Source organism: Lygodium microphyllum, chromosome 5 (assembly GCF_053477565.2).
Source record: "Lygodium microphyllum isolate KBCC chromosome 5, Lygodium_microphyllum_v1.1.10, whole genome shotgun sequence".
NCBI classification, from domain to species: domain Eukaryota; kingdom Viridiplantae; phylum Streptophyta; class Polypodiopsida; order Schizaeales; family Lygodiaceae; genus Lygodium; species Lygodium microphyllum.
The window spans coordinates 135880191-135905310 of record NC_141139.1 but is presented as its reverse complement, the minus strand read 5'-3'; the positions used below and the strand labels follow the sequence as shown (position 1 = coordinate 135905310).

At 42.2% G+C, this 25120-nt stretch overlaps 1 protein-coding gene across 1 annotated transcript; it reads left to right on the top strand.

Moving 5' to 3' along the window:
• Positions 1–22437: 22437 nt before the first annotated feature.
• On the top strand, positions 22438–24738 carry LOC148036446 (very-long-chain 3-oxoacyl-CoA reductase 1-like). Its single transcript, XM_087678936.1, has 5 exons — positions 22438–22457; positions 23462–23800; positions 23959–24028; positions 24173–24192; positions 24726–24738. Exons 1-5 carry the CDS (start codon positions 22438–22440, stop codon positions 24736–24738), a joined length of 462 nt encoding a protein of 153 aa, XP_087535062.1.
• Positions 24739–25120: the final 382 nt, after the last annotated feature.

The following is a 25120-nucleotide window of genomic DNA, read 5'->3' as shown; positions in this document are numbered from 1 at the left end:
CTTTCGATGCTCAAGTTACTAGGGAATTATCTTTACTAGTTGCACATCTTAGCCAGGAAATTGTTGTTATTTGGCATGAGTTCATCTTTAAAGAAAACGGAAGTTAAATGTTAGGAATTAACAAGTATAAAAATTAGATATACGAACTCATTTGGGAAGAAAATGTAATAGGGGATTGCTGGATGACACTCTACTAACACTTTTCCCTTGCTATTTGAGGACTTGGGACTAATAAAGTGTAATTTCACAGCTAGGCCTTTTTGTCCCAAGGAGTATTGTCGCTCTTTGTATCACCTTGGCATTATGCTATATGCCAAATTAAACTGTATTGATTGGGAAAGTTAATTGTCACAAGGATAGTAAAACCGTGACAAGACGATTAAGATTACCTTCCAAACGATAACCGAACCAATCTAAACATAGAAACATTCATACCCTAAACACTTGACTACTTTCCTTACCGTAGGGACAATAAATTCATAAAGATAAGAAACTAGGGTTTGTCCCTAAGCTTCTTAAATGAAGAAACCCTAGGCCTGACATACGTCAGCTTAAAGAATCTAAACAGATTATTCCATCGCAGGACTTGCGCATCATGTATGAAATCATTTTGTGATTGATTCACAAGGAGAAAAGGGAAAAAAACCCCTCATCAAGGACGGCAGATCCTTACGCAAGTTATCTTGCAAAAAGACGTATTTTTGGATATCCTTCTAAATAAGGAAAGTTGTAAAATAGAAACTAGCATATCTAAGGTACCTTAGGGTTAACCAAGTTGGGTATGCCCTACACCGGAATATAAGGGATCTTGCCAAGTTACAAGACACCTTGGGAACGACTGCTGATACACTCAAAAAAAAGAAAGAACACTTCCTTAGCAATTTGCCATACAATTGGGTTGATTAATGGAAATGTTTGTGCTTGCTAGAGATTTTAGGGCTCTGTTTGAATTATGAATTACAAATTAAATAAGTACCTATACTTCAAGTTAAAGGCCTGAAGGGAGAGGAAGCTTCAGTTACCCCCGATTGCCTGCCTGACCCTAACCAAGGGGGTTGTTGACCGCGCCGGGAACATGGACCGAACCCGCCGCGAGAGGTCTTTCCGTTAAGCTCTTCTTGGAGTAGGAGGATGCTTGGGTGCCAGGGGGCTCTGGCCACCGTAAATCCCTCGCCTTCCGGGTCCTGCACAAGAGGCTAACGTGACTCGGGATTGGATCTCGAGGCCCGCATACTAGTTGACGGGCGGAAGCTTGGAATAGTGATCCCTGGAGATTACTGGTTAGCCTTCGGGCAGATTATGGACAAGCCTACGGGTGGAACTCCTTGTATTTCAAAGATAAAATGATAAAATGTTAAAAGAACTTGCTTGATGTTGTTTTTTTCTATGTCACGTGATAAGATTACGTGAAGGAACCAGTGCTTAACAAGGTTAATTAAAGAAGCTGATTGTTATATATCAAATTAATGTGTTAGATAATTACATAACTAAAACAAACCGAGGAAAGTGCGGAGGATGGGCCATGGGTCCTTGGGTGGTCCCGGTTAGCCGGGAACTTTTCTCAAAAATCTCGAAGAACAGCGGAATGATCTGTCAAGATTGTGGGAGAGAAGGAAGGAGTCTCACTTGTAGCTTTCTTGCTTGCACAATGGGGGAATACACACAAGGGTGGAGGCTGAAAATAGTTTTCCTCTTCTTAGTTGTGTGAGCCAAAAAGAACTCTCATACAAAGAAATAGAAGAACCCTATATATGGGTCTCAAACCAAACTCAACTGACTAAGGTGGCATACTAACTGAGCCACGAACTAGAGTAGATAAGGATAGCTGTCATGTAGCTATTATTCATGGGCGGTATACCAACCGCGTCTGCAACTGACAAGTCGGTGACATAAATACACAACGGTCACCCTGGCGTATCACGAGTGGAGCTCGATATCTCAACACTCCCCCTCGAGCTCAATCCCAATTCCTGCACACCAAGCAGGTCTCTGAACTTGCGCAGCTTCTCTGCGCCCAATGCCTTCGTGAATATATCAGCTACCTGATCCTCTGTGCTGACATAAACTAGATCAATAAGACCTAGTAAAACCCTCTCTCGCACATAGTGATAATGCACCTCAATGTGCTTTGTTCTAGCATGATAGACTGGGTTATTTGCCAAGTGTATACTGCTCATGTTGTCACAATAAATGACAACTGGCCCATCTGTAGGCTGATGCATATTATAAAGTAGCTTATGCAACCAAGCCACCTCACATGCAGCCATTGCTGCACCCCTGTACTCAGCCTCTGTGCTGGACAAGGCAACTGTAGGCTGTTTCTTGCTGCTCCAAGTGACTGCAGCACTCCCAAAAGAGAACACATATCCACTGGTGGATCGTCTATCAGAAATGCTACCAGCCCAATCAACATCAGTGTATCCATGCAACTGTATCTGAACCCCAGTCTCATAAAATAGTCCATACTGCAATGTAGACTTCACATACCTGAGTATGCGTCTAGCCGCATCGAAATGCGGTTTCCTTGGAGCCTGCATAAACTGACTTACCAATCCAACAACATAGCTCAAATCTGGCCTGGTAATAGTCATATAAATCAAGCTTCCTACTATGCGTCTGTACATAGTAGGGTCTTCCAGAAGCTCACCTGCATCTGCGCTCAGCTTCACATTCTGCTCCAAAGGAACTGAAATAGGCTTACAGCCTGTCATCCCATATTTGGATAGCATGTCCAATCCATACTGCCTCTGCAAGAGCTGTATCCCACTTGGTGATCTAATCACCTCAATGCCCAAGAAATAACGCAGCTCTCCCAAATCTTCATCTCAAACATCTGCTTCAATAGCATTTTCACATGAAGGATATCTTCATCACTGTCACCTGTCATAATCAAATCATCAACATAAATGACAAGTAGCATAATACCTTTCTCTGTTTTTCTCACATAAAGTGAGAAATCTGCCTTGAAAATCTGAAAGCCAATAGTGACAAGATATTGTCCTATCTTATCAGACCATGCTCTAGGTGCTTGCTTCAAGCCATACAATGCTTTCTTCAACCTGCAAACAAACTCAGGATGAACAACATGCACATAACCTGGTGGCTGCTCCATATAGACCTCTTCTTGCAAATCACCATGCAAGAAGGCGTTCTTTACATTCATCTGATGTAAAGACCATCCCTTTGATACAGCCATAGCAATGACTGCTCTTACGGTTTCCATCCTTGCAACCGGACTGAATGTTTCTTCATAGTCAATGTCATATGTTTGTCCATACCCCTTGACTACTAATCTTGCCTTGTATCTGTTCACAGAACCATCTGCATTGTGCTTCACCTTATAAACCCACTTACAACCAATTGCATTTTTACCTTTAGGCAAAGGTACCAATTCCCATGTAGCATTTGCTTCCAAGGCATCCATTTCTTCATCCATGGCTTTCTCCCATTTTTCTTTTTCCATGGCTTGCTCAAAAGAAGTGGGTTCTGGTTTCTGTATCACTTTGACCATATATGCATAGTGAATGGCTGTAAATCCATCATATTTCAGCCTATCCACAGGATACCTAGCTCTCGTAGACCTGCGCAAAGTAGGTTCACTCCCAGGTGCTCTCAAAACATCCCTAGTCTTCCTTACTCCAGGTGTAACAATAGAAGGAATACCCAACTCATCATCAATGCTCTGTTCTGAGCCACTGGATTCACCATCCACATAAGAGTGACCTGCATTCACATCAAACATGGGCTGATCAACCTTCTCTTTTCCTTTTCGTGATACTACATACCACTATCTGCATTACTTTGAGAAGATTCTCCTGATCTCAATCTGCCTGTCCATGGCGAAGAATGTGAACCACTGTTAGAGGACGCTCCAGGTCCACTAATATTTTGTGACTGCTGCTGTGAATTCTGTGCAGCATTACCATTTTGTGCATCTACATCATCAATCACATTTACTGGTTTATACCAACTACTCATCTCATAAAAAACAACATCTCTGCTCACTGTAAACTTACGAGTAGAAGGGTTATAGCATCTATACCCTTTTTGCTGCAAAGAGTAACCAATAAAGATGCACTTCTCAGCTTTTGGATCCAACTTGGATCTCAACTCATCTGGCACATGTACATAGGCAATGCAACAAAAAAATTTCAAATGAGAAATATCTGGTTTCCTACCAGTATACCTCTCCTCTGGAGTCATTCCATGTATTGCTGCAGTGGGAGTCCTGTTCATTATGTAGACTGCTGTAGCAACTGCTTCAGCCCAATAAAAATCTGGCAAGTCTTTTTCATTGAGCATGGCACGAGATACCTCTCCAATATGCCTGTTTTTCCTTTTTGCAATTCCATTTTGTTGTGGGGTATGACTGCATGAATATTGCAGCTTTATGCCATGCTCCTGCAGGAACCTTGCAAACTCATTTGAGAGGTACTCTCCCCCTCCATCTGACCTTAGGCATTTTATCTGCATGCCTGTTTCTTTTTCAACCATAGCTTTAAGAGTTTTGAAGTGCCCAAAAACTTCACTTTTCTTTTTCATAAAATACACCCAAACTTTTCTGCTATAGTCATCAATAAAAGTGACAAAATAATGACAGCCTCCAAGAGATGTAGCTTTAGTAGTCCACACATCAGAGTGGATTAATTCCAATGGCTTCTCACTCTCTTGAACATGTCTAGGAAATGGTTTCCTTGCCTGTTTTCCAAACTGACAGGCTTCACATACCTTATGCATTTCTACAACCTTGAATTTGGGCAATCCTGCAACAATATTTTGGGCCTGCATTGATTTAAGTCGTTATACATTAACATGACCAATGCGTTTATGCCAGATATCAATATCTGCAACTACACCGGTCCCATGTGCAAACATTGCTGCACTCAATTCAGGCATGTCTGCATCCAACGTAAACATTCTGCCCTTTTTCTTTCCTTTTGCTATCAAGCGACTTTTATTTTTTATATCCTTAACAAAGCATCCATGAGGATTAAATCTGACCTGCAAGCCCTGCTCAACCATTTGACCAACAGAAACCAGATTCTTGGTGATATTCGGGATATGAAATACATCGGACAGGTATTTCTTTTTCCCATCCTGCATAGACAAAGGAAATTTTCCAATCCGCACAATAGGATGTGCAGTATCATCACTAGTCTCCACAAATCCTGGTTTTTCAATTTTCCTTGCATCCTCAATCCATTCTGCATGACCTGTCATGTGGTTTGATGCACCTGAGTCAACATACCATACATCATTGCTTTCTTCTGCACTTGTCACAGAATTGTTCATGTGCTGCACCATAAACAAATGCTCATTTCTGTCATCACCCTATCTACTAGAAGATGCATAATTCCCTTATTGCAGTTTTCCATTCATGATGTCATTCTGCTTTTTGTAGCAGTCTTTAGCCATATGACCCATTTTACCACAGTAGTAGCATTCAACATTATTGTTTGCATTTTGGCCTCTTTGCCATTCACCACGACCTCTTTGGCTCCCCCTGCCTCTAGAGTTACCACGTCCTCCTCCATAGGACTGGTTTTCTTGAGTTTGGTGCATATTCTGATTTCTACCACGGCCTCCAAATCGGCCTCCTCTACCTCTGCCTCTACCTCTTCCAACATTTGAGTAGAAGACGGCTTCTTTTGAAGTTCCTCCTGAAGAAGATACACCACCATTTCTCTGTTCCTCAGAAATTAGAAGAGCAATCAACTCCTCAAAATCAGGAAATCTTTCACGGACGGAAATGGATGTTCGGAACTATGCATAATCCTTTCCTAGACCATTCAAGGTCACACAAACTAAATCATCATCTTCCACTGGCGACCCAATGAAAGCAAGTGCATCTGTAATCTTCTTCACCTTCATGTGGTAGTCATTGATGCTCATATTTTCTCTTTGCACATTGTGCAACTCTTGCTTGAGCTGCATTTTCCTGGCTTGCGTATTTGTGCTATACATTTTTGACAAAGTATCCCATGCCTCCTTTGGCGTACTTGCATCCTGAATATGCATAATCATAGAGTCTGAAATACTGATAGACAGCCAGTACATAACTTTCCTAGCTCTCTCATGCCATGCTTTGAATGCCTGCATTTGCTGTTGATTGGGAACATCAGGAAGAACTGGTTCTTCTTCATTTCCTGCAACAAATTCCCAATATCCTTTTCCCATAAGGAAATTCGTCATTCTAAACTTCCATGCTTGGCAGTTGTTCTTGTCAAGCTTTTCAGTGACAATCTGTGAAAGAGAATCAGATGCCATTACAGAACACTGCAAAAAAATTCTGTCACTGCAAAAAACACAGCTTCACCCTCACAAGGGAAAATCTGCAAAACTGGCGAAAGTGGTATTTGACCACACAGTCACTTCCTAGTGACGATTTTGCATAAACAGGAACCAATGATGATTCTGTAACTCCCAATGTCTCTGCACACAAGCATACGATGCAATTTCTGTGGTAACTGTTCACTGACCTGTAGAACAGTGGTCGCACAGCATAAAACAGGGCCTTTTCCTGAGTGCGTGCAGAAAACTTCCGCCTCCAAAACAAGCCCCGAAATGGCCTCAAATAAAAAAAACAAGGTCGCCAAGGGCTAAAGTCCTTTTCCACAGCATATACTGCCCTCTTGCTTCACCGCGAAGGGCGTCTCAACCTGAGACAATGCACTCTTGCAATTTTCGGCTGTGCTACCTGCAGAGATCTGCTCCCAAAACAGAAAATGAAAGCAACACTGCTCCTCTTACCAGAACACCGCGAGCTTGGCTTGCTTTCTTGAGCTCCTTACCACGAACAAGGCTCTGATACCATGTCAAGATTGTGGGAGAGAAGGAAGGAGTCTCACTTGTAGCTTTCTTGCTTGCACAATGGGAGAATACACACAAGGGTGGAGGCTGAAAATGGTTTTCCTCTTCTTAGTTGTGTAAGCCAAAAAGAACTCTCATACAAAGAAATAGAAGAACCCTATATATGGGTCTCAAACCAAACTCAACTAACTAAGGTGGCATACTAACTGAGCCACGAACTAGAGTAGATAAGGATAGCTGTCATGTAGCTATTATTCATGGGCGGTGTACCAAGCGCGTCTGCAACTGACAAGTTGGTGACATAAATACACAACGGTCACCCTGGCGTATCACGAGTGGAGCTCGATATCTCAACATGATCATCATCATCAAAAAGAATAACGAGAACGATGACCTAGAGTTACGTCTTACCCGATTTACGCTGTTTTAGGGGAACGGAATGGGACTATGCCTTATGGCAGAGAGGTTGAGCTTTGCATCCCTCTCGTTTCCCATTCTCCTTGAACCAAGTGCAGCGTGAATCCGCTTCGGACCTGGCGTTTCTACGTAAAGTAGTTCGCTCGGGTCTAACGCTAGCTGCTGTTAGCTAATGACCCATTAGGAAAACCCTTATTCCGGTCGATCCTAAGTAGGAACGGCCAGGGTACTTCCGCTACGTGGCAGACACGGGAAGAACTAGATCGCAAAACCCGTAACATTCCATGGGAGTGCCGGGCTGAGCTTTCTAGACATCCTTTCCGATGGACTGCTAAGACATGTCCTGGATAATACTATGGGACACGTTACAGTTGGTATCAGAGCCGACCATCAACGGAATTGTTTTTATGAGATCTCAATAAAATGAAATAAATTGTTGTTATCCAAACATTTCCTCATCTTCAATGCTGTCTTGCAGAACTATGAAGCGTGGAACAAGTTTTTGGTGTTTCGGGTCATGTTTATGACTGCAATGCATTCTCCGCTTTATAGACAAAGAATTGGGATGATGAACATCCTGGAGCAGATTTATAATCCATCACCTTTATACATAGAACGAAGATGGACAGGGTCTTCAGGAATCTACTACATAGCCGCCCACCGGTTTGCTTATCTACAGACCAACCTAAAGAGGATCAAGTGGTTGGAAGACTTGAAAGTCGTGAAGCCGTTCATTTTTGTGGAAGCTCACGTAAATTCGACTTTACATATTCAAGGTCGGAGGGTTGAAATGAACTCATATGTATATGAGGAAGTAACCCGTGTAATCCCAGCCGACAGGATTAAAGTGTTGGGCTGCCATGAGAAGTATGGATTCCAACGAAAACGGTATCCTGAACTTCCAATGAATTATCGATTCCTAAAGATCCATGACCCAAAACCCTACTATTACACAGTTCCTGTAGACAAATGCAATACAACATTGTTCTCCCCAAACTGAATGTAATAATTGGATTATCATCACACAAGACGTTGTATAAGGCTACGCCCATGTAAATATAAATAAAGACTTCTTTTATCAATAACTGGTTGTGCATCAGAGTTGTTAAAAAGTTAAGTAGCTTCATGATTTACGAGATAGCTGAACTAAAGATAAGCTAACGTCAATTATCATATAATAATGTTAAGAAAACTTTTATCCAGGCACAACCTCAGGTATAGGTTCCAAATTCGCCCCCTACATCAAGTACTCCTGTGACCCAGGAGAAGAAGTTCCTCCTCAAACAGATAAAGCCACCCGAGTTTGACGGGAGAGGCAGATTCGTCCAGTCTGATGCTGAAATATGGATTGAATCTATGGAGGATTACTTTGAAGCAGCTGGTACTGCACCTACCAATCAGGCCATGCTCGCCAAGTTAAAACTCACCGGCGAAGCCAGACTTTGGTGGAAACAATGGTGCATGGATCAAGGTGTCAAGATTGTGGGAGAGAAGGAAGGAGTCTCACTTGTAGCTTTCTTGTTTGCACAATGGGGGAACACACACAAGGGTGGAGGCTGAAAACAGTTTTCCTCTTCTTAGTTGTGTAAGCCAAAAGAACTCAAGTACAAAGAAATAGAAGAACCCTAGATATGGGTCTCAAACCAAACTCAACTAACTAAGGTGGCATACTAACTGAGCCACAAACTAGAGTAGATAAGGATAGCTATCATGTAGCTATTATTCAGGGGCGGTGTACCAACCGCATCTGCAACTGACAAGTCGGTGACATAAATACACAACGGTCACCCTGGCGTATCACGAGTGGAGCTCGATATGTCAACACTCCCCCTCGAGCTCAATCCCAATTCCTGCACACCAAGCAGGTCTCTGAACTTGCGCAGCTTCTCTGCGCCCAATGCCTTCGTGAATATGTCAGCTACCTGATCCTCTGTGCTGACATAAACTAGATCAATAAGACCTAGTAAAACCCTCTCTCGCACATAGTGATAATGCACCTCAATGTACTTTGTTCTAGCATGATAGACTGGGTTATTTGCCAAGTGTATACTACTCATGTTGTCACAATAAATGACAACTGGTCCATCTGTAGACTGATGCATATCATAAAGTAGCTTATGCAACCAAGCTACCTCGCATGCAGCCATTGCTGCACCCCTGTACTCAGCCTCTGTGCTCGACAAGGCAACTGTAGGCTGTTTCTTGCTGCTCCAAGTGACTGCAGCACTCCCAAAAGAGAACACATATCCACTGGTAGATCTTCTATCAGAAATGCTACCAGCCCAATCAGCATCAATGTATCCATGCAACTGTATTTGAACCCCAGTCTCATAAAATAGTCCATACTGCAATGTGGACTTCACATACCTGAGTATGCGACTAGCCGCATCCAAATGCGGTTTCCTTGAGCCTGCATAAACTGACTTACCAATCCAACAACATAGCTCAAATCTGGCCTGGTAATAGTCATATAAATCAAGCTTCCTACTATGCGTCTGTACATAGTAGGGTCTTCTAGAAGCTCACCTGCATCTGTGCTCAGCTTCACATTCTGCTCCAAAGGAACTGAAATAGGCTTACAGCCTGTCATCGCATATTTGGACAGCATGTCCAATCCATACTGCCTCTGCAAGAGCTGTATCCCACTTGGTGATCTAATCACCTCAATGGCCAAGAAATAACGCAGCTCTCCCAAATCCTTCATCTCAAACTTCTGCTTCAATAGCATTTTCACATGAAGGATATCTTCATCACTGTCACCTGTCATAATCAAATCATCAACATAAATGACAAGTAGCATAATACCTTTCTCTGTTTTTCTCACATAAAGTGAGAAATCTGCCTTGGAAATCTGAAAGCCAATAGTGACAAGATACTGTCCTATCTTGTCAGACCATGCTCTAGGTGCTTGCTTCAAGCCATACAAAGCTTTCTTCAACTTGCAAACAAACTCAGGATGAACAGCATGCACATAACCTGGTGGCTGCTCCATATAGACCTCTTCTTGCAAATCACCATGCAAAAAGGCATTCTTTACATCCATCTGATGTAAAGACCATCCCTTTGATGCAGCCATAGCAATGACTGCTCTTACGGTTGCCATCCTTGCAACCGGACTGAATGTTTCTTCATAGTCAATGCCATATGTTTGTGCATACCCCTTGACTACTAATCTTGCCTTGTATCTGTTCACTGAACCATCTGCATTGTGCTTCACCTTATAAACCCACTTACAACCAATTGCATTCTTACCTTTAGGCAAAGGTACCAATTTCCATGTAGCATTTGCTTCCAAGGCATCCATTTCTTCATCCATGGCTTTCTCCCATTTTTCTTTTCCCATGGCTTGCTCAAAAGAGGTGGGTTCTGGTTCCTGTATCACCTTGACCATATATGCATAGTGAATGGCTGTAAATCCATCATATTTCAGCCTATCCACAGGATACCTAGCTCTCGTAGACCTGCGCAAAGTAGGTTCACTCCCACGTGCTCTCAAAACATCCCTGGTCTTCCTTACTCCAGGTGTAACAATAGAAGGAATACCCAACTCATCATCAATGCTCTGTTCTGAGCCACTGGATTCACCATCCACATAAGAGTGACCTGCATTCACATCAAACATGGGCTGATCAACCTTCTCTTTTCCTTTTCGTGATACCTGCATACCACTATCTGCATTGCTTTGAGAAGATTCTCCTGATCTCAATCTGCCTGTCCATGGCGAAGAATGTGAACCACTGCTAGAGGACGCTCCAGGTCCACTAATATTTTGTGACTGCTGCTGTGAATTCTGTGCAGCATTACCATTTTGTGCATCTACATCATCAATCACATTTACTGGTTTATACCAGCTACTCATCTCATCAAAAACAACATCTCTGCTCACTGTAAACTTACGAGTAGAAGGGTTATAGCATCTATACCCTTTTTGCTGCAGAGAGTAACCAATAAAGATGCACTTCTCAGCTTTTGGATCCAACTTGGATCTCAGCTCATCTGGCACATGTACATAGGCAATGCAACCAAAAATTTTCAAATGAGAAATATCTGGTTTCCTACCAGTATACCTCTCCTCTGGAGTCATTCCATGTATTGCTGCAGTGGGAGTCCTGTTCATTATGTAGACTGCTGTAGCAACTGCTTCAGCCCAATAAAAATCTGGCAAGTCTTTTTCATTGAGCATGGCACGAGATACCTCCCCAATATGCCTGTTTTTCCTTTCTGCAATTCCATTTTGTTGTGGGGTATAACTGCATGAATATTGCTGCTTTATGCCATGCTCCTGCAAGAACTTTGCAAACTCATTTGAGAGGTACTCTCCCCCTCCATCTGACCTTAGGCATTTTATTTGCAGACCTGTTTCTTTTTCAGCCATAGCTTTAAGGGTTTTGAAATGCCCAAAAACTTCACTTTTCTTTTTCATAAAATACACCCAAACTTTTCTGCTATAGTCATCAATAAAAGTGACAAAATAATGACAGCCTCCAAGAGATGCAGCTTTAGTAGTCCACACATCAGAGTGGATTAATTCCAATGGCTTCTCACTCTCTTGAACATGTCTAGGAAATGGTTTCCTTGCCTGTTTTCCAAACTGACAGGCTTCACATACCTTATGCATTTCTGCAACCTTGAATTTGGGCAATCCTGCAACAATATTTTGGGCCTGCATTGATTTAAGTCGCTGTACATTAACATGACCAATGCGTTTATGCCAGATATCAATATCTGCAACTACACCGGTCCCATGTGCAAACATTGCTGCACTCAATTCAGGCATGTCTGCATCCAATGTAAACATTCTGCCCTTCTTCTTTCCTTTTGCTATCAAGCGACCTTTATTTTTCATATCCTCAACAAAACATCCATGAGGATTAAATCTGACCTGCAAGCCCTGTTCAACCATTTGACCAACAGAAACCAGATTCTTGGTGATATTCGGGACGTGAAATACATCGGACAGGTATTTCTTTTTCCCATCCTGCATAGACAAAGGAATTTTTCCAATCTGCACAATAGGATGTGCAGTATCATCACCAATCTCCACAAATCCTGGTTTTTCCATTTTCCTTGCATCCTCCATCCATTCTGCATGACCTGTCATGTGGTTTGATGCACCTGAGTCAACATACCATACATCATTGCTTTCTTCTGCACTTGTCACAGAATTGTTCATGTGCTGCACCATGAACAAATGCTCATTTCTGTCATCACCCTGTCTACTAGAAGATGCATAATTCCCTTGTTGCAGTTTTCCATTCATGATGTCATTCTGCTTTTTATAGCAGTCTTTAGCCATAGTCTTTAGCCATATGACCCATTTTACCACAGTAGTAGCATTCAACATTACTGTTTGCATTTTGACCTCTTTGCCATCCACCACGACCTCTTTGGCTCCCCCTGCCTCTAGAGTTACCACGTCCTCCTCCATAGGACTGGTTTTCTTGAGTTTGCTGCATATTCTGATTTCTACCACGGCCTCCAAATCGGCCTCCTCTACCTCTACCTCTACCTCTTCCAGCATTTGAGTAGAAGACAGCTTCTTTTGAAGTTCCTCCTGAAGAAGATGCACCACCATTTCTCTGTTCCTCAGAAATTAGAAGAGCAATCAACTCCTCAAAATCAGGAAATCTTTCACGGACGGAAATGGATGTCCGAAACTGCGCATAATCCTTTCCTAGACCATTCAAGGTCACAGAAACTAAATCATCATCTTCCACTGGCGACCCAATAGAAGCAAGTGCATCTGCAATCTTCTTCACCTTCATGTGGTAGTCATTGATGCTCATATTTTCTCTTTGCACATTGTGCAACTCTTGCTTGAGCTGCATTTTCTTGGCTTGCGTATTTGTGCTATACATCTTTGACAGAGTATCCCATGCCTCCTTTGGCGTACTTGCATCCTGAATATGCACAATCATAGAGTCTGAAATGCTGATAGACAGCCAGTACATAACTTTCCTGGCTCTCTCATGCCATGCTTTGAATGCCTGCATTTGCTGTTGATTGGGAACATCAGGAAGAACTGGTTCTTCTTCATTTCCTGCAACAAATTCCCAATATCCTTTTCCCATAAGGAAATTCGTCATTCTAAACTTCCATGCTTGGAAGTTGTTCTTGTCAAGCTTTTCAGTGACAATCTGTGAAAGAGAATCAGATGCCATTATAGAACACTGCAAAAAATTCTGTCACTGCAAGAACCACAGCTTCACCCTCACAAGGGAAAATCTGCAAAACTGGCGAAAGTGGTATTTGACCACACAGTCACTTCCTAGTGACGATTTTGCATTAACAGGCAACAGGGATGATTCTGTAACTCCCAATGTCTCTGCGCACAAGCATACAATGCAATTTTTACAGTAACTTTTCACCGACCTGTAGAACAGTGGCTGCACATCATAAAACTGGGCCTTTTCCTGAGTGCGTGCAGAAAACTTCCGTCTGCAAAACAGGCCCCGAAATGGCCTCGAATCAAAAAAACAAGGTCGCCGAGGGCTAAAGCCCTCGCCCGCAGCATATACTGCCCTCTTGCTTCACCACGAAGGGCGTCTCAACCTGAGACAATGCACTCCTGCACTTTCCGGCTGTGCTACCTGCAGAGATCTGCTCCCAAAACAGAAAATGAAAGCAACACTGCTCCTCTTACCAGAACACCGCGAGCTTGGCTTGCTTTCTTGAGCTCCTTACCACGAACAAGGCTCTGATACCATGTCAAGATTGTGGGAGAGAAGGAAGGAGTCTCACTTGTAGCTTTCTTGCTTGCACAATGGGGGAACACACACAAGGGTGGAGGCTGAAAACAGTTTTCCTCTTCTTAGTTGTGTAAGCCAAAAGAACTCAAGTACAAAGAAATAGAAGAACCCTAGATATGGGTCTCAAACCAAACTCAACTAACTAAGGTGGCATACTAACTGAGCCACAAACTAGAGTAGATAAGGATAGCTATCATGTAGCTATTATTCAGGGGCGGTGTACCAACCGCATCTGCAACTGACAAGTCGGTGACATAAATACACAACGGTCACCCTGGCGTATCACGAGTGGAGCTCGATATGTCAACACAAGGGACTTCAGAGGGGTCCGTTACCTGGGAGAAGTTAAAGAAAGCCGTGCAGGGGAGATATTTTCCACCTGCATATCGTACACAGAAAATGAATGAGTTCTACAAGCTAAAACAGCTAGGACTCACTCTGGACGCATACTACTCTAAATTCGTCTCACTTTTAAAGTATGCGCCACAGATGGACATGACGCAGCAGGTGTCCAAATTTTGCGCGGGCTTAAATCCACCCGTAAATACCCGTCTCGAATCTATGCGTCCATCAGATCTTCAAGATGAACTCATTCGAGCGGCACCTATAATTCAAGAGGTGCAAGCTAGACCAAGGGGTAATAAAACTTGGTCCTATAATGACCCGAACAGAGGAGCATTCAGACCTCAAGTGAAGAGAGTTCAAGGTCACAATCAGGGACAAAGGAAGAAAGCAAGGACAAATAACGTCAACAACTTTGTTCCTACTCAAAGTAATGGCCGAAACCTCCGATGTTTCCACTGCAACGAACCCGGTCACTTCAAGAGGCAATGTCCCAAGCTCAGCGGGGGACATCGTCAAACGCCTTTCCAAGGTGTAGGCCGCGGTCAAGGAGCCGCCACCCGTGGAAGAGGAAGAACTGCCTGCATTGCCAATAGGCAAAGATGCGAAGAAGAAGAAGAGGAAGATCCGACTATGGAAGCAGAATTCGAAAGAGCGACAGTCCATGCCGCTTTACACAAGAAAGGGCCGAATCGCCAGTTCTCGGTAATTCAAACACCGTCGGACTATCAAGGTAAAGGTTTCAAAACCTTGATTGATTGTGGCAGTACACATTTCTTTATCTCACCAGCATGTGCAAAAAGATTAGGAATAGCCACAGTAGAAGCATCTACCCTGCTTGTGGAATTGGCAAACGGTCGTGAGGTAACTTGTACTAGGCAAACTGCTAAGGTGGAATTATTTTTGGGAGGAAAGAAGACTTTAGTCAAATTCAAGGTCATGAATTTAGGTATCCATGAGTGTCTACTCGGGATGGATTGGCTTAAGCCTAATGACGCCCACATTCATTATGGAAAGGGTCAAGTTTCCTTTCGAAACTCTGAAAAGGAATTTGTCACAACTCAAGGTGAGGCAGGAGTGCCAAGAATCCAATTAGCCAAAGTCTCTCGGATCATAAAAGGAGTCAGAAAAGGATTACCCGTTTACCTGATCAAACTCAACAAGTTAGATCAAAAGCAAGAGTCTCATGAAGGACCTTCTTGGCTAAAGGAATACGCTGACGTATTCCCTGAGGAATTGATTGAACTTCCGCCTCCAAGAGAAGTAGATCATGAGATTAGACTAGTGCCTGGAGCTGCACCAATTGCAAAGAGACCTTATAGAATGTCCATACCAGAAGCAATTGAGTTGAAGGAATAGCTCAAGCAACTGTTGGATCAGGGTTACATTCGGCCTAGCAACTCACCGTGGGGAGCTCCAGTACTATTCCAGAAAAAGAAAGATGGGACACTTCGACTATGTATTGATTACCGAGGGTTGAATCAATCAACAGTTAAGAACAAGTATCCTATTCCTAGAATAGATGAGCTTCTTGATCGTCTTCAAGGTGCAAAGATCTTCTCCAAGATTGATCTCAGGTTAGGTTACTATCAAATAAGGATCAAGGAAGAAGATATTCCAAAAACGGCCTTCAATACAAGATATGGGCACTTTGAGTTCTTGGTTATGTCATTCGGGCTTACAAATGCACCTGCCACCTTTAATAGATTAATGCAGGATATTTTTAGACCATATCTTGATGATTTCGTGCTTGTCTTCTTCGATGACACTTTAGTCTATTCTAAACAGGAAGAAGATCATGAACCTCAACTTCGGATTGTCCTTGAGACAATGAGGGCCCATAAGCTGTATGCAAAAATGAAGAAGTGTGCATTTTTCAAGCATCAGATTGAATATCTGGGATTCATAGTATCATCAGAAGGAATATCAGTAGACCCAGCCAAAGTCAGAGATGTGCTTGAATGGCCAATACCAGTATTCGTCAAAGAAATACGTAGCTGTCTTGGCTTGACAGGATGGTATAGGGTCTTTATAAAAAACTATGCTTTGATTGCAGCACCTCTTACAGACTTACTAAAGAAGCAGACTTCTATTACATGGTCAACTTCCAAACAAAATAGCTTCGACAAATTGAAGCAAAGTTTGGTATCAGCACCTATTCTAAAACTTCCTGACCTCAATAAGGAGTTCGAGGTAGTAACTAATGCTAGCATTCTTGCCTTGGGGTGTGTACTTATGCAGTAAGGTCATCCAGTAGCATACTCTTCAAGGAAATTGAAGAGTCATGAAAAGAATTATGCCACGCATGATCTGGAATTACTAGCTGTCATCCATGCTCTAAAGCTTTGGAGACACTACCTGTTGGGTAACAAGTTTACTCTAGTAACCGATCATAAGAGTCTCAAATGGATTTTTACCCAGAACGAGCTCAACATGAGGCAACGTCGGTGGATTGAAGTATTGGAGAAATCAAGTACCGACCAGGGAAAGAGAATGTAGTTGCCGATGCACTCAGTCGCAAGGCATTCCTAAATTCCCTAATCTTACAGAATCCATCAACGGCCAGATCTCTAGCTACAAAGGTATCTATGCCAAACAACCCTATACTTGAACTAGCTAGAGAGGAAGCATGCCATGATTTGGCCTACCAAACAATGATAAAAGAAATATCTACCAAGGAGCAGAATCAGAAGTTGCAAGCTAAGTACCAGGAATTTTCCATTGATAATGGACTTGTCTACTACAGAACAAGGCTGTGTATACCAACAAGCCAGTCACTTAAGCAGAAGATATTATGGGAAGCTCATGATTCTCCTTTTTCAGGACATCATGGCTATGCTAAGACTCTTAATGCAGTTAGAAAGAGCTACCATTGGGAAAGGCTTAAAGGTGACGTTCTCAAGTATGTCACTAAATGTTTGTCTTGCCAACGTATCAAGACCGAACATGTCATGATGCCAGGGAAACTGCAACCGCTTGATATTCCCCAAAAGAAATGGGAATTCATCAGTATGGATTTTGTTGTGGGCTTACCCCAAGTCCAAGGAGGATACAATTCCATTATGGTTGTGGTTGACATGCTTACCAAGGTTGCACACCTGATTCCAGTAAAGACAAACTATAAAGCCTTCGACATTGCAAGATTGTTTATCAAGGAGATATTCAAGCTACATGGGTTACCTAGAAGAATCATTAGTGATCGAGATTCTCTCTTCACATCACACTTCTGGAGAGCTATCTTTGAAGCTATTCGGACTCAAACTCTGTTTTAGCACCGCCTACCATCCCCAAATGGATGGACAAACAGAGCGAGTGAATCAAATCATTGAGGATATGCTTAGGGCATACTGCTGTCGAGAGCCGAAGAGGTGGATTCAATACTTGCCATTAGTTGAATTTGCCTACAATGCTTCTTACCAGCAGAGCATTCAAATGACCCCTTTCCAGGCATTGTATGGTCATGATTGTCGAAGTCCCCTAAACTTTTCTGATCCAACCCTAAGAGTTGAAGCTTCAAGACAAATGTTGGAGGATATGGATGATCAAATAAGGTCAATAAGACAAGACATACAAGCAACCAAGGAGAGACAAAAGGCATATGCAGATTTTTAACGTCAAGAAAGAGTCTTCGAAGAAGGAGACATGGTCTTCATTCGGGTACGCCCTAAAAAGAGTTCTCTATCCCTAGGAGAATGCAAGAAGCTAAGTCCAAGGTATTGTGGGCCGTATAAAATCCTCAAATGCCTAGGACCCAATGCTTATAGATTGCAACTCCCTGAGAACCTAAAGGTTCACAATGTATTTCATATCAGCCTATTGAAAAAATATGTACCCAATCCTAATCATGTACTTGATGACCAATAAATTGTAATGCCTAGTCAAGGAGTCCTTGAACTAAGGCCAGAAAGGATCTTAGATGTTAGGGAAAGACAGTTAAGATCTAGAACCTTGAAAGTCCAGTGGAAAGATTATCCCGAAGAGGATGCCACTTGGGTAGATGAAGGCACTCTCAACCATCAATATCCCCAGTTTATCTCGAGATGAGGACATCTCGATTCCTCCAAGGGGGAGAGAATGTAATATTCCGTATTGAGAAAATAAATGGGACTTATCCAAAAAATAATAATTTCCCCCCCTTATCCCTCCAGCCGACTGACGAGCTGGAGGGGGAGGGGAATAGAAGGAGCTATAAGCTCCTTGGTGGAGCCTTAGGAGGGAGGGGGACCATGCGTGTTGACATGCCATGAGGGAAGATCCCCCTCCCTTCCACTATTTAAATGAGGCAGGGGGAGGGGTCGCGGTAGAAAAAAGAAGGCAGAGCCGTGAGAGAAGAGGCTGTGAGAGAAGACTCCGAGCCGAGGGAAGAAGACGAGAGGCCGCTGCCATCCGCTGCCATTCAGCCACCATTTCGCCACGCAACCCCTTTCACCCCCCCCCCCCCCCCCCCCCACGTGCCTTTGTAAGGCTCCCAGACGGTTTGGAAGCTTCCAAGGGGGCTCTTTAAGCCCTTGTTCCCCCCCCTCCTGAGTTTTTAAACCCCCCTTAAGGCCTTCTTTTTCCCCCCTCCCCGGTTTTTTAATTCCCCCCTAAGGCCTTGTTCCCCCCCCTCCCGGTATAATCCCCCCCCCTAAGCCTTGTTTTTTCCCCTCCGGATTTTAATCCCCCCAAAGCCCTTATTACCCCCCGGGTTTAAATTTTCCCCCCTAAGCCCCCTTGTTTCCCCTCCCGGTTTTAATTTTCCACCCTAAGCCCCCTTGTTTTCCCCCCCCCCCCTCCCGGGTTTTAATTTCCCCCCCTAAGCCCTTGTTGTGTTTTTCCCCCTCTTGGCTCTTTAGACTATTCAAGTCACACCCATAGGCCTACTTTGTCCTTAGGCTACCTTGCGGACTTCCATTCTCTTGCATTAATTCCTTCACTCACTTTTTAGATCTTTTTGTGCAAGTGCTCCCTTAGTTGAGCTTTGTGATCTTAGTTTTATCAAACAAGCCGTTGTCCACACACTCCCATGTCCTAAAAATCCAATTCATCACCATGGTCTCGTATGGTATCCTGTAAAGGAGAAATAGCCGTGAGATAAAAGATAGGGAGGGAAGTAGAGGGAGTGAAAAGAGGGAGTGAAGGAGGAAGAGTAGGAAAAAGGTAAAAGAAAAGGAAGGAGAAGACGGTGGAATTCCAAGAAGAAAAAGGGAAAGGCTATCTCACATTTGAACTACGATGCCGCCGAAGAAAGTCCAAGGTGTAGCTGCGGGAGGGTCACCTCCCGGCATCTCACCTCAAAGCGGGTTAATTCGGTTTTAAGTTGATCATGCAAAGAAAAATTGTTAAGGATAGGACATATTTGTTCAAGTTATTTTTAACGAAGGAGTTAGCTTATGAATGACAATGTATACAACTTAGCTTTCTTCAAATTGCATCAACCATTATAAAATTACAAGAAAGATTAACCATTTACTATAGTAATATATTCCTAAAGAGTAGAAATTATATCTTGCACCATTAGTCTTATTCCTTTCGCAACGATTCATGGTAAATAGCTAAATTCAAGAAAGGTTTCTTTCGATGCTCAAGTTACTAGGGAATTATCTTTGCTAGTTGCACATCTTAGCCAGGAAATTGTTGTTATTTGGCATGAGTTCATCTTTAAAGAAAACAGATTTAAATGTTAGGAATTAATAAGTATAAAAATTAGATATACGAACTCATTTGGGAAGAAAATGTAATGGGGGATTGCTGGATGACACTCTACTAACACTTTTCCCTTGCTATTTGAGGACTTGGGACTAATAAAGTGTGTATACACCAATTTCACAGCTAGGCCTCTTTGTCCCAAGGAATATTGTCGCTCTTTGTATCACCTTGGCATTATGCTATATGCCAAATTAAACTGTATTGATTGGGAAAGTTAATTGTCACAAGGATAGTAAAACCGTGACAAGACGATTAAGATTACCTTCCAAACGATAACCGAACCAATCTAAACATAGAAACATTCATACCCTAAACACTTGACTACTTTCCTTACCGTAGGGACAATAAATTCATAAAGATAAGAAACTAGGGTTTGTCCCTAAGCTTCTTAAATGAAGAAACCCTAGGCCTGACATACGTCAGCTTAAAGAATCTAAACAGATTATTCCATCGCAGGACTTGCGCATCATGTATGAAATCATTTTGTGATTGATTCACAAGGAGAAAAGGGAAAAAAACCCCTCATCAAGGACGGCAGATCCTTACGCAAGTTATCTTGCAAAAAGACGTATTTTTGGATATCCTTCTAAATAAGGAAAGTTGTAAAATAGAAACTAGCATATCTAAGGTACCTTAGGGTTAACCAAGTTGGGTATGCCCTACACCGGAATATAAGGGATCTTGCCAAGTTACAAGACACCTTGGGAACGACTGCTGATACACTCAAAAAAAAGAAAGAACACTTCCTTAGCAGTTTGCCATACAACTGGGTTGATTAATGGAAATGTTTGTGCTTGCTAGAGATTTTAGGGCTCTGTTTGAATTATGAATTACAAATTAAATAAGTACCTATACTTCAGGTTAAAGGCCTGAAGGGAGAGGCAGCTTCAGTTACCCCCGACTGCCTGCCTGACCCTAACCAAGGGGGTTGTTGACCGCACCGGGAACGTGGACCGAACCCGCCGCGAGAGGTCTTTTCGTTATTTTCTACTTAGAGTAGGAGGACGCTTGGGTGCCAGGGGGGGCTCTGGCCGCCGTAAATCCCTCGCCTTCCAGGTCCTGCACAAGAGGCTAACGTGACTCGGGATTGGATCTTGAGGCCCGCATACTAGTTGACGGGCGGAAGCTTGGAATAGTGATCCCTAGAGATTACTGGTTAGCCTTCGGGCAGATTATGGACAAGCCTACGGGCGGAACTCCTTGTATTTCAAAGATAAAATGATGAAATGTTAAAAGAACTTGCTTGATGTTGTTTTTTTCTATGTCACGTGATAAGATTACGTGAAGAAATCTGTGCTTAACAAGGTTAATTAAAGAAGCTGATTGTTATATGTCAAATTAATGTGTTAGATAATTACATAACTAAAACAAACCGAGGAAAGTGCGGAGGATGGGCCATGGGTCCTTGGGTGGTCCCGGTTAGCCGGGAACTTTTCTCAAAAATCTCGAAGAACAGCGGAATGATCATCATCATCAAAAAGAATAACGAGAACGATGACCTAGAGTTACGTCTTACCCGATTTACGTTGTTTTAGGGGAACGGAATGGGACTATGCCTTATGGCAGAGAGGTTGAGCTTTGCATCCCTCTCGTTTCCCATTCTCCTTGAATCAAGTGCAGCGTGAATCCGCTTCGGACCTGGCGTTTCTACGTAAAGTAGTTCGCTCGGGTCTGACGCTAGTTGCTGTTAGCTAATGACCCATTAGGAAAACCCTAATTCCGGTCGATCCTAAGTGGGAACGGCCAGGATACTTCCACTACGTGGCAGACGCGGGAAGAACTAGATCGCAAAACCCGTAACATTCCATGGGAGTGCCGGGTGGAGCTTTCTAGACATCCTTTCCGATGGACTGCTAAGACTTGTCTTGGATAATACTATGGGACACGTTACATATATGGCCATTTAGTAGTAAGGGGAGACATGTAATCTAAGAGATGTATAAAGCCCCACATGTTTCTTTTTTTAAAATACTATGTCACCTTACTTGCTTCATGGCATAGAAGAGGCAAAGTTGGAGGATGATATTGATCTATGAGATCTAGAAAGCCCCTCAAAAGCATAACATACCTTTGCAGAAAAGACATATCTTTCTTAGCCCCTCAAAAAAATTGTTAAAAAGAACATTATTTCCATGGCTAGGTTTAGGAACCAAGGGTGTTTGTCTTACAGGGCTACTTCAAATTTGCATTGTACACTTGTTATGTTTTTCTTTTCATCTGGAATAAGCTCTTTTACTTTGATTGTGGAGAAAGTCAGTTGCTTAGGTGAGGGATTACAACAAATAGCTCATATTTAGTGGCTAGATGTTGTAAGAAGGGCTAGTTTCAAGCAGGTACAATAGATTGACTTGTAGAAGGGGGCTCCATAATCAAAGAAGGCTGCTGGACAAGAGAAGGCTCTTGCAGATGATATAGAGGTGGCCATTCCCCTATGTTTGGAGGTGGCAGCAGGTGAGGAGAATTGGGAAGAATGGGGTCACTTGGGTGCTTTGAAGTTGTGCATGTAAGCATCATTGGCCTTGAAAAAATGTGATGTATGAAAGGGTATCAAAACATGTTATGTATGAATTTTTTATATATTTATTGTTGTGTAAATGTCTTTTGTTAATGTACTATACTTTGAGGTCTCTTGCCAGTAATTCCTCAAAGTTTGAATGCAGCCTACAAATTTTCATTGTTAGATTTGTAGGAGGAAGTACATGCTTAGAGTTCATGTTATTCTTTAGTGCTATACCTCTCATTTTATAGGATATATTATAAGAAATAAATGCTAATGATTCCATGATTAGATTATCTATAAGGTATGCTTGAATATTAGTAACACAAGCTACATTATAAAATGTGTTTCAAGCAAAGTCATATATCAATATCCGAAAAGCAAACAGAACCTAATGGCAATTTAGTACAAAAGATGCATAATCATTAGCTATATAATACAAATGCATAGACATTGAATACATGCTTTGTCTAAGTGCCATTTATCTTTTGCTTAGTATTAGTTTTGTTAGAATCTTCAAACAATGCATCCCTTAGTATCATTATATTGGCCCCACACCTTCATTTCCAAGTTCCTTGTCAATGTAGAATAAGAAGGATTCATGTATGCTTTGCCCATCTTAAAGCCCAAACACTAGCTAATCATTAGCTATATCCATGTTACATATAGAGAGAGGAAAATAAAGAATCAAGAATGTTATGTGAACAAGAGTTACGATCCTTAAATTTTCAAAGACAAAGGAAGTGAACAGTTGTGTGCATGATTTTGAAGTTGAGCCTTTCTCACAACTCAATAAGAGACATTTCGTCCCTCCGAATACCCCTCCCCCTCCTTTGCCCTCGCGAAATCCTAGTTGTGGTGTCACTTCACACTGGTGTGCATCTCTCCCGCTATGGCTCCTGGGCCGTCATCATCATGAGGCTACATGGATCGCATTGACTGTGGCTTCTGCTTCCAGCTCACCGCCGCCTCAACATTTTTCTCATTTGTCACTCGTAGGAGAACCTCGAAACCCTAGCGTCTCACACCTGAAGACGAAGTACAGATCAGTGCAGGTGCAGTTTGTGGTGCTGGATTTTTTGGATCCTGAACTCGACGCAGGGCTCTCTAGGTTGAAGGACGCCATCGCCGACCTTGATGTGGGGATCTTGATCTACAATAACGTAGGACAATGTTATCCATACGCCCACTTCTTCCATGAGGTTGTGATCGATGCAAATTTGACTACGACCTCATACGTGTTGATTGTGCTTCCAGGCATGCTCAATGGCAAGTGCAGTGCCATTGTGAACATTGGGTCTGGAATTGCATCAATACTGGCATCACATCCTCTCTATGCAGTATAGTGTCTTTGTGTGCATCAAGAGCAAGTTGGTGATGAGAAGGTAGGTATGGAAAAGGGGATGCCCATAAGATGCATTGTCTTTGCATATCATCTAATGTCTGATTATGCAGGTGCATTGAGAAATTCTCTAGAAACTTGTATGTGGAGTACAAGCATAGTGGAGTTGATTTCCAGGTTCAGGTATGCTCCTTCTCTTACTTAGACTAAAATACGGATAGTATATTGTCGAGGTACCATGTATGCCACTATGAGTAGCTACCTTATTCAATTGTATTTAAGATCATGGGCTTGGGGCAATGAAATTTCTGTTGATGCACTTTGCAGAAATTTCTCTTGCTCTTAAGGTACTAGTATTTGAAAGCCACATGAGAGCAAGAGGAGCAAGATAAGAGGCCCAAATATTTACAATTAGTTTCTTGCTTGACCAAAAATAGGCTATGGGGAAGGTAGAAATGTGTATGTGTTTCTTAATTAGGCTAGACACATACTTGCTCTAGACACATACTTGCTCTTTCCTTGATAGCTTTGGTTTTACTAATGGTTGGTTCCCATTATCTTCTTGTGGATCTATAGCTGCCTTCTAAGCCTTTGATAAATTGTTGGATTAGAAGTAATGTTTAAGCACATGTACTAATTATGGGTCAATTTTGGTTTCCATCTTGCAAGATGTTTGTGGGATGCTACCTTAAGATGATCAAATATGAAATGCTTGGATCATGACACAAAGGAAGCGACCACAAATGCTTAGGTGAGAGTTTTAAGAATTGTTATTGTCCTTTTCTTCAACATGGTTTTTTTAGTAGTGGATCAAATTTAAAATGCATTTTGAGTTGATTCTTGGCTAATATGTTAAGTTATTTGTCTTGTATGGTTTCAGGATAAGAAGCTGAACATGCTCAATCTTGCTAGTGGGAAGTCTGTAAGATGCTTCAAACCAGAAGGAGAAGTTGGCGAGCCCATAAAAGTATGAACAATGAATTCCTTGTTTTCACCTGCTCAATTTACTATCAGATGGTGTAAAGAACAGGGCAAAAAAGGTATGCGTGTTTTGATGTTTTGATGTTTTGCAAATGCATGTTTTGATGTTTTACAAATGTCTCTTATGTTTCTAAACTTTGGTTTATTATGTGTACATAAAGGTAACAAAATCACAAATGATGGTACAAGAGATAATGGAACAATGAAAGCTAAGGAGGTCATTGGCCCTAATGTCTCTTCAAATCACGATACAGTTATATGTCTTTATTTCTACTAAACTTTGAAAATTAAAAT

Bases quoted from the DNA above. Each gene is read 5' to 3' on its own strand.
- LOC148036446 (XM_087678936.1), top strand. From the start codon at position 22,438: ATGTTTGGAGGTGGCAGCAG. The intron at 22,458-23,461 runs GTGAGGAGAATT...TTCTGCTTCCAG, and splicing joins ATGTTTGGAGGTGGCAGCAG to CTCACCGCCGCCTCAACATT. The intron at 24,029-24,172 runs GTATGCTCCTTC...TGCACTTTGCAG, and splicing joins GAGTTGATTTCCAGGTTCAG to AAATTTCTCTTGCTCTTAAG.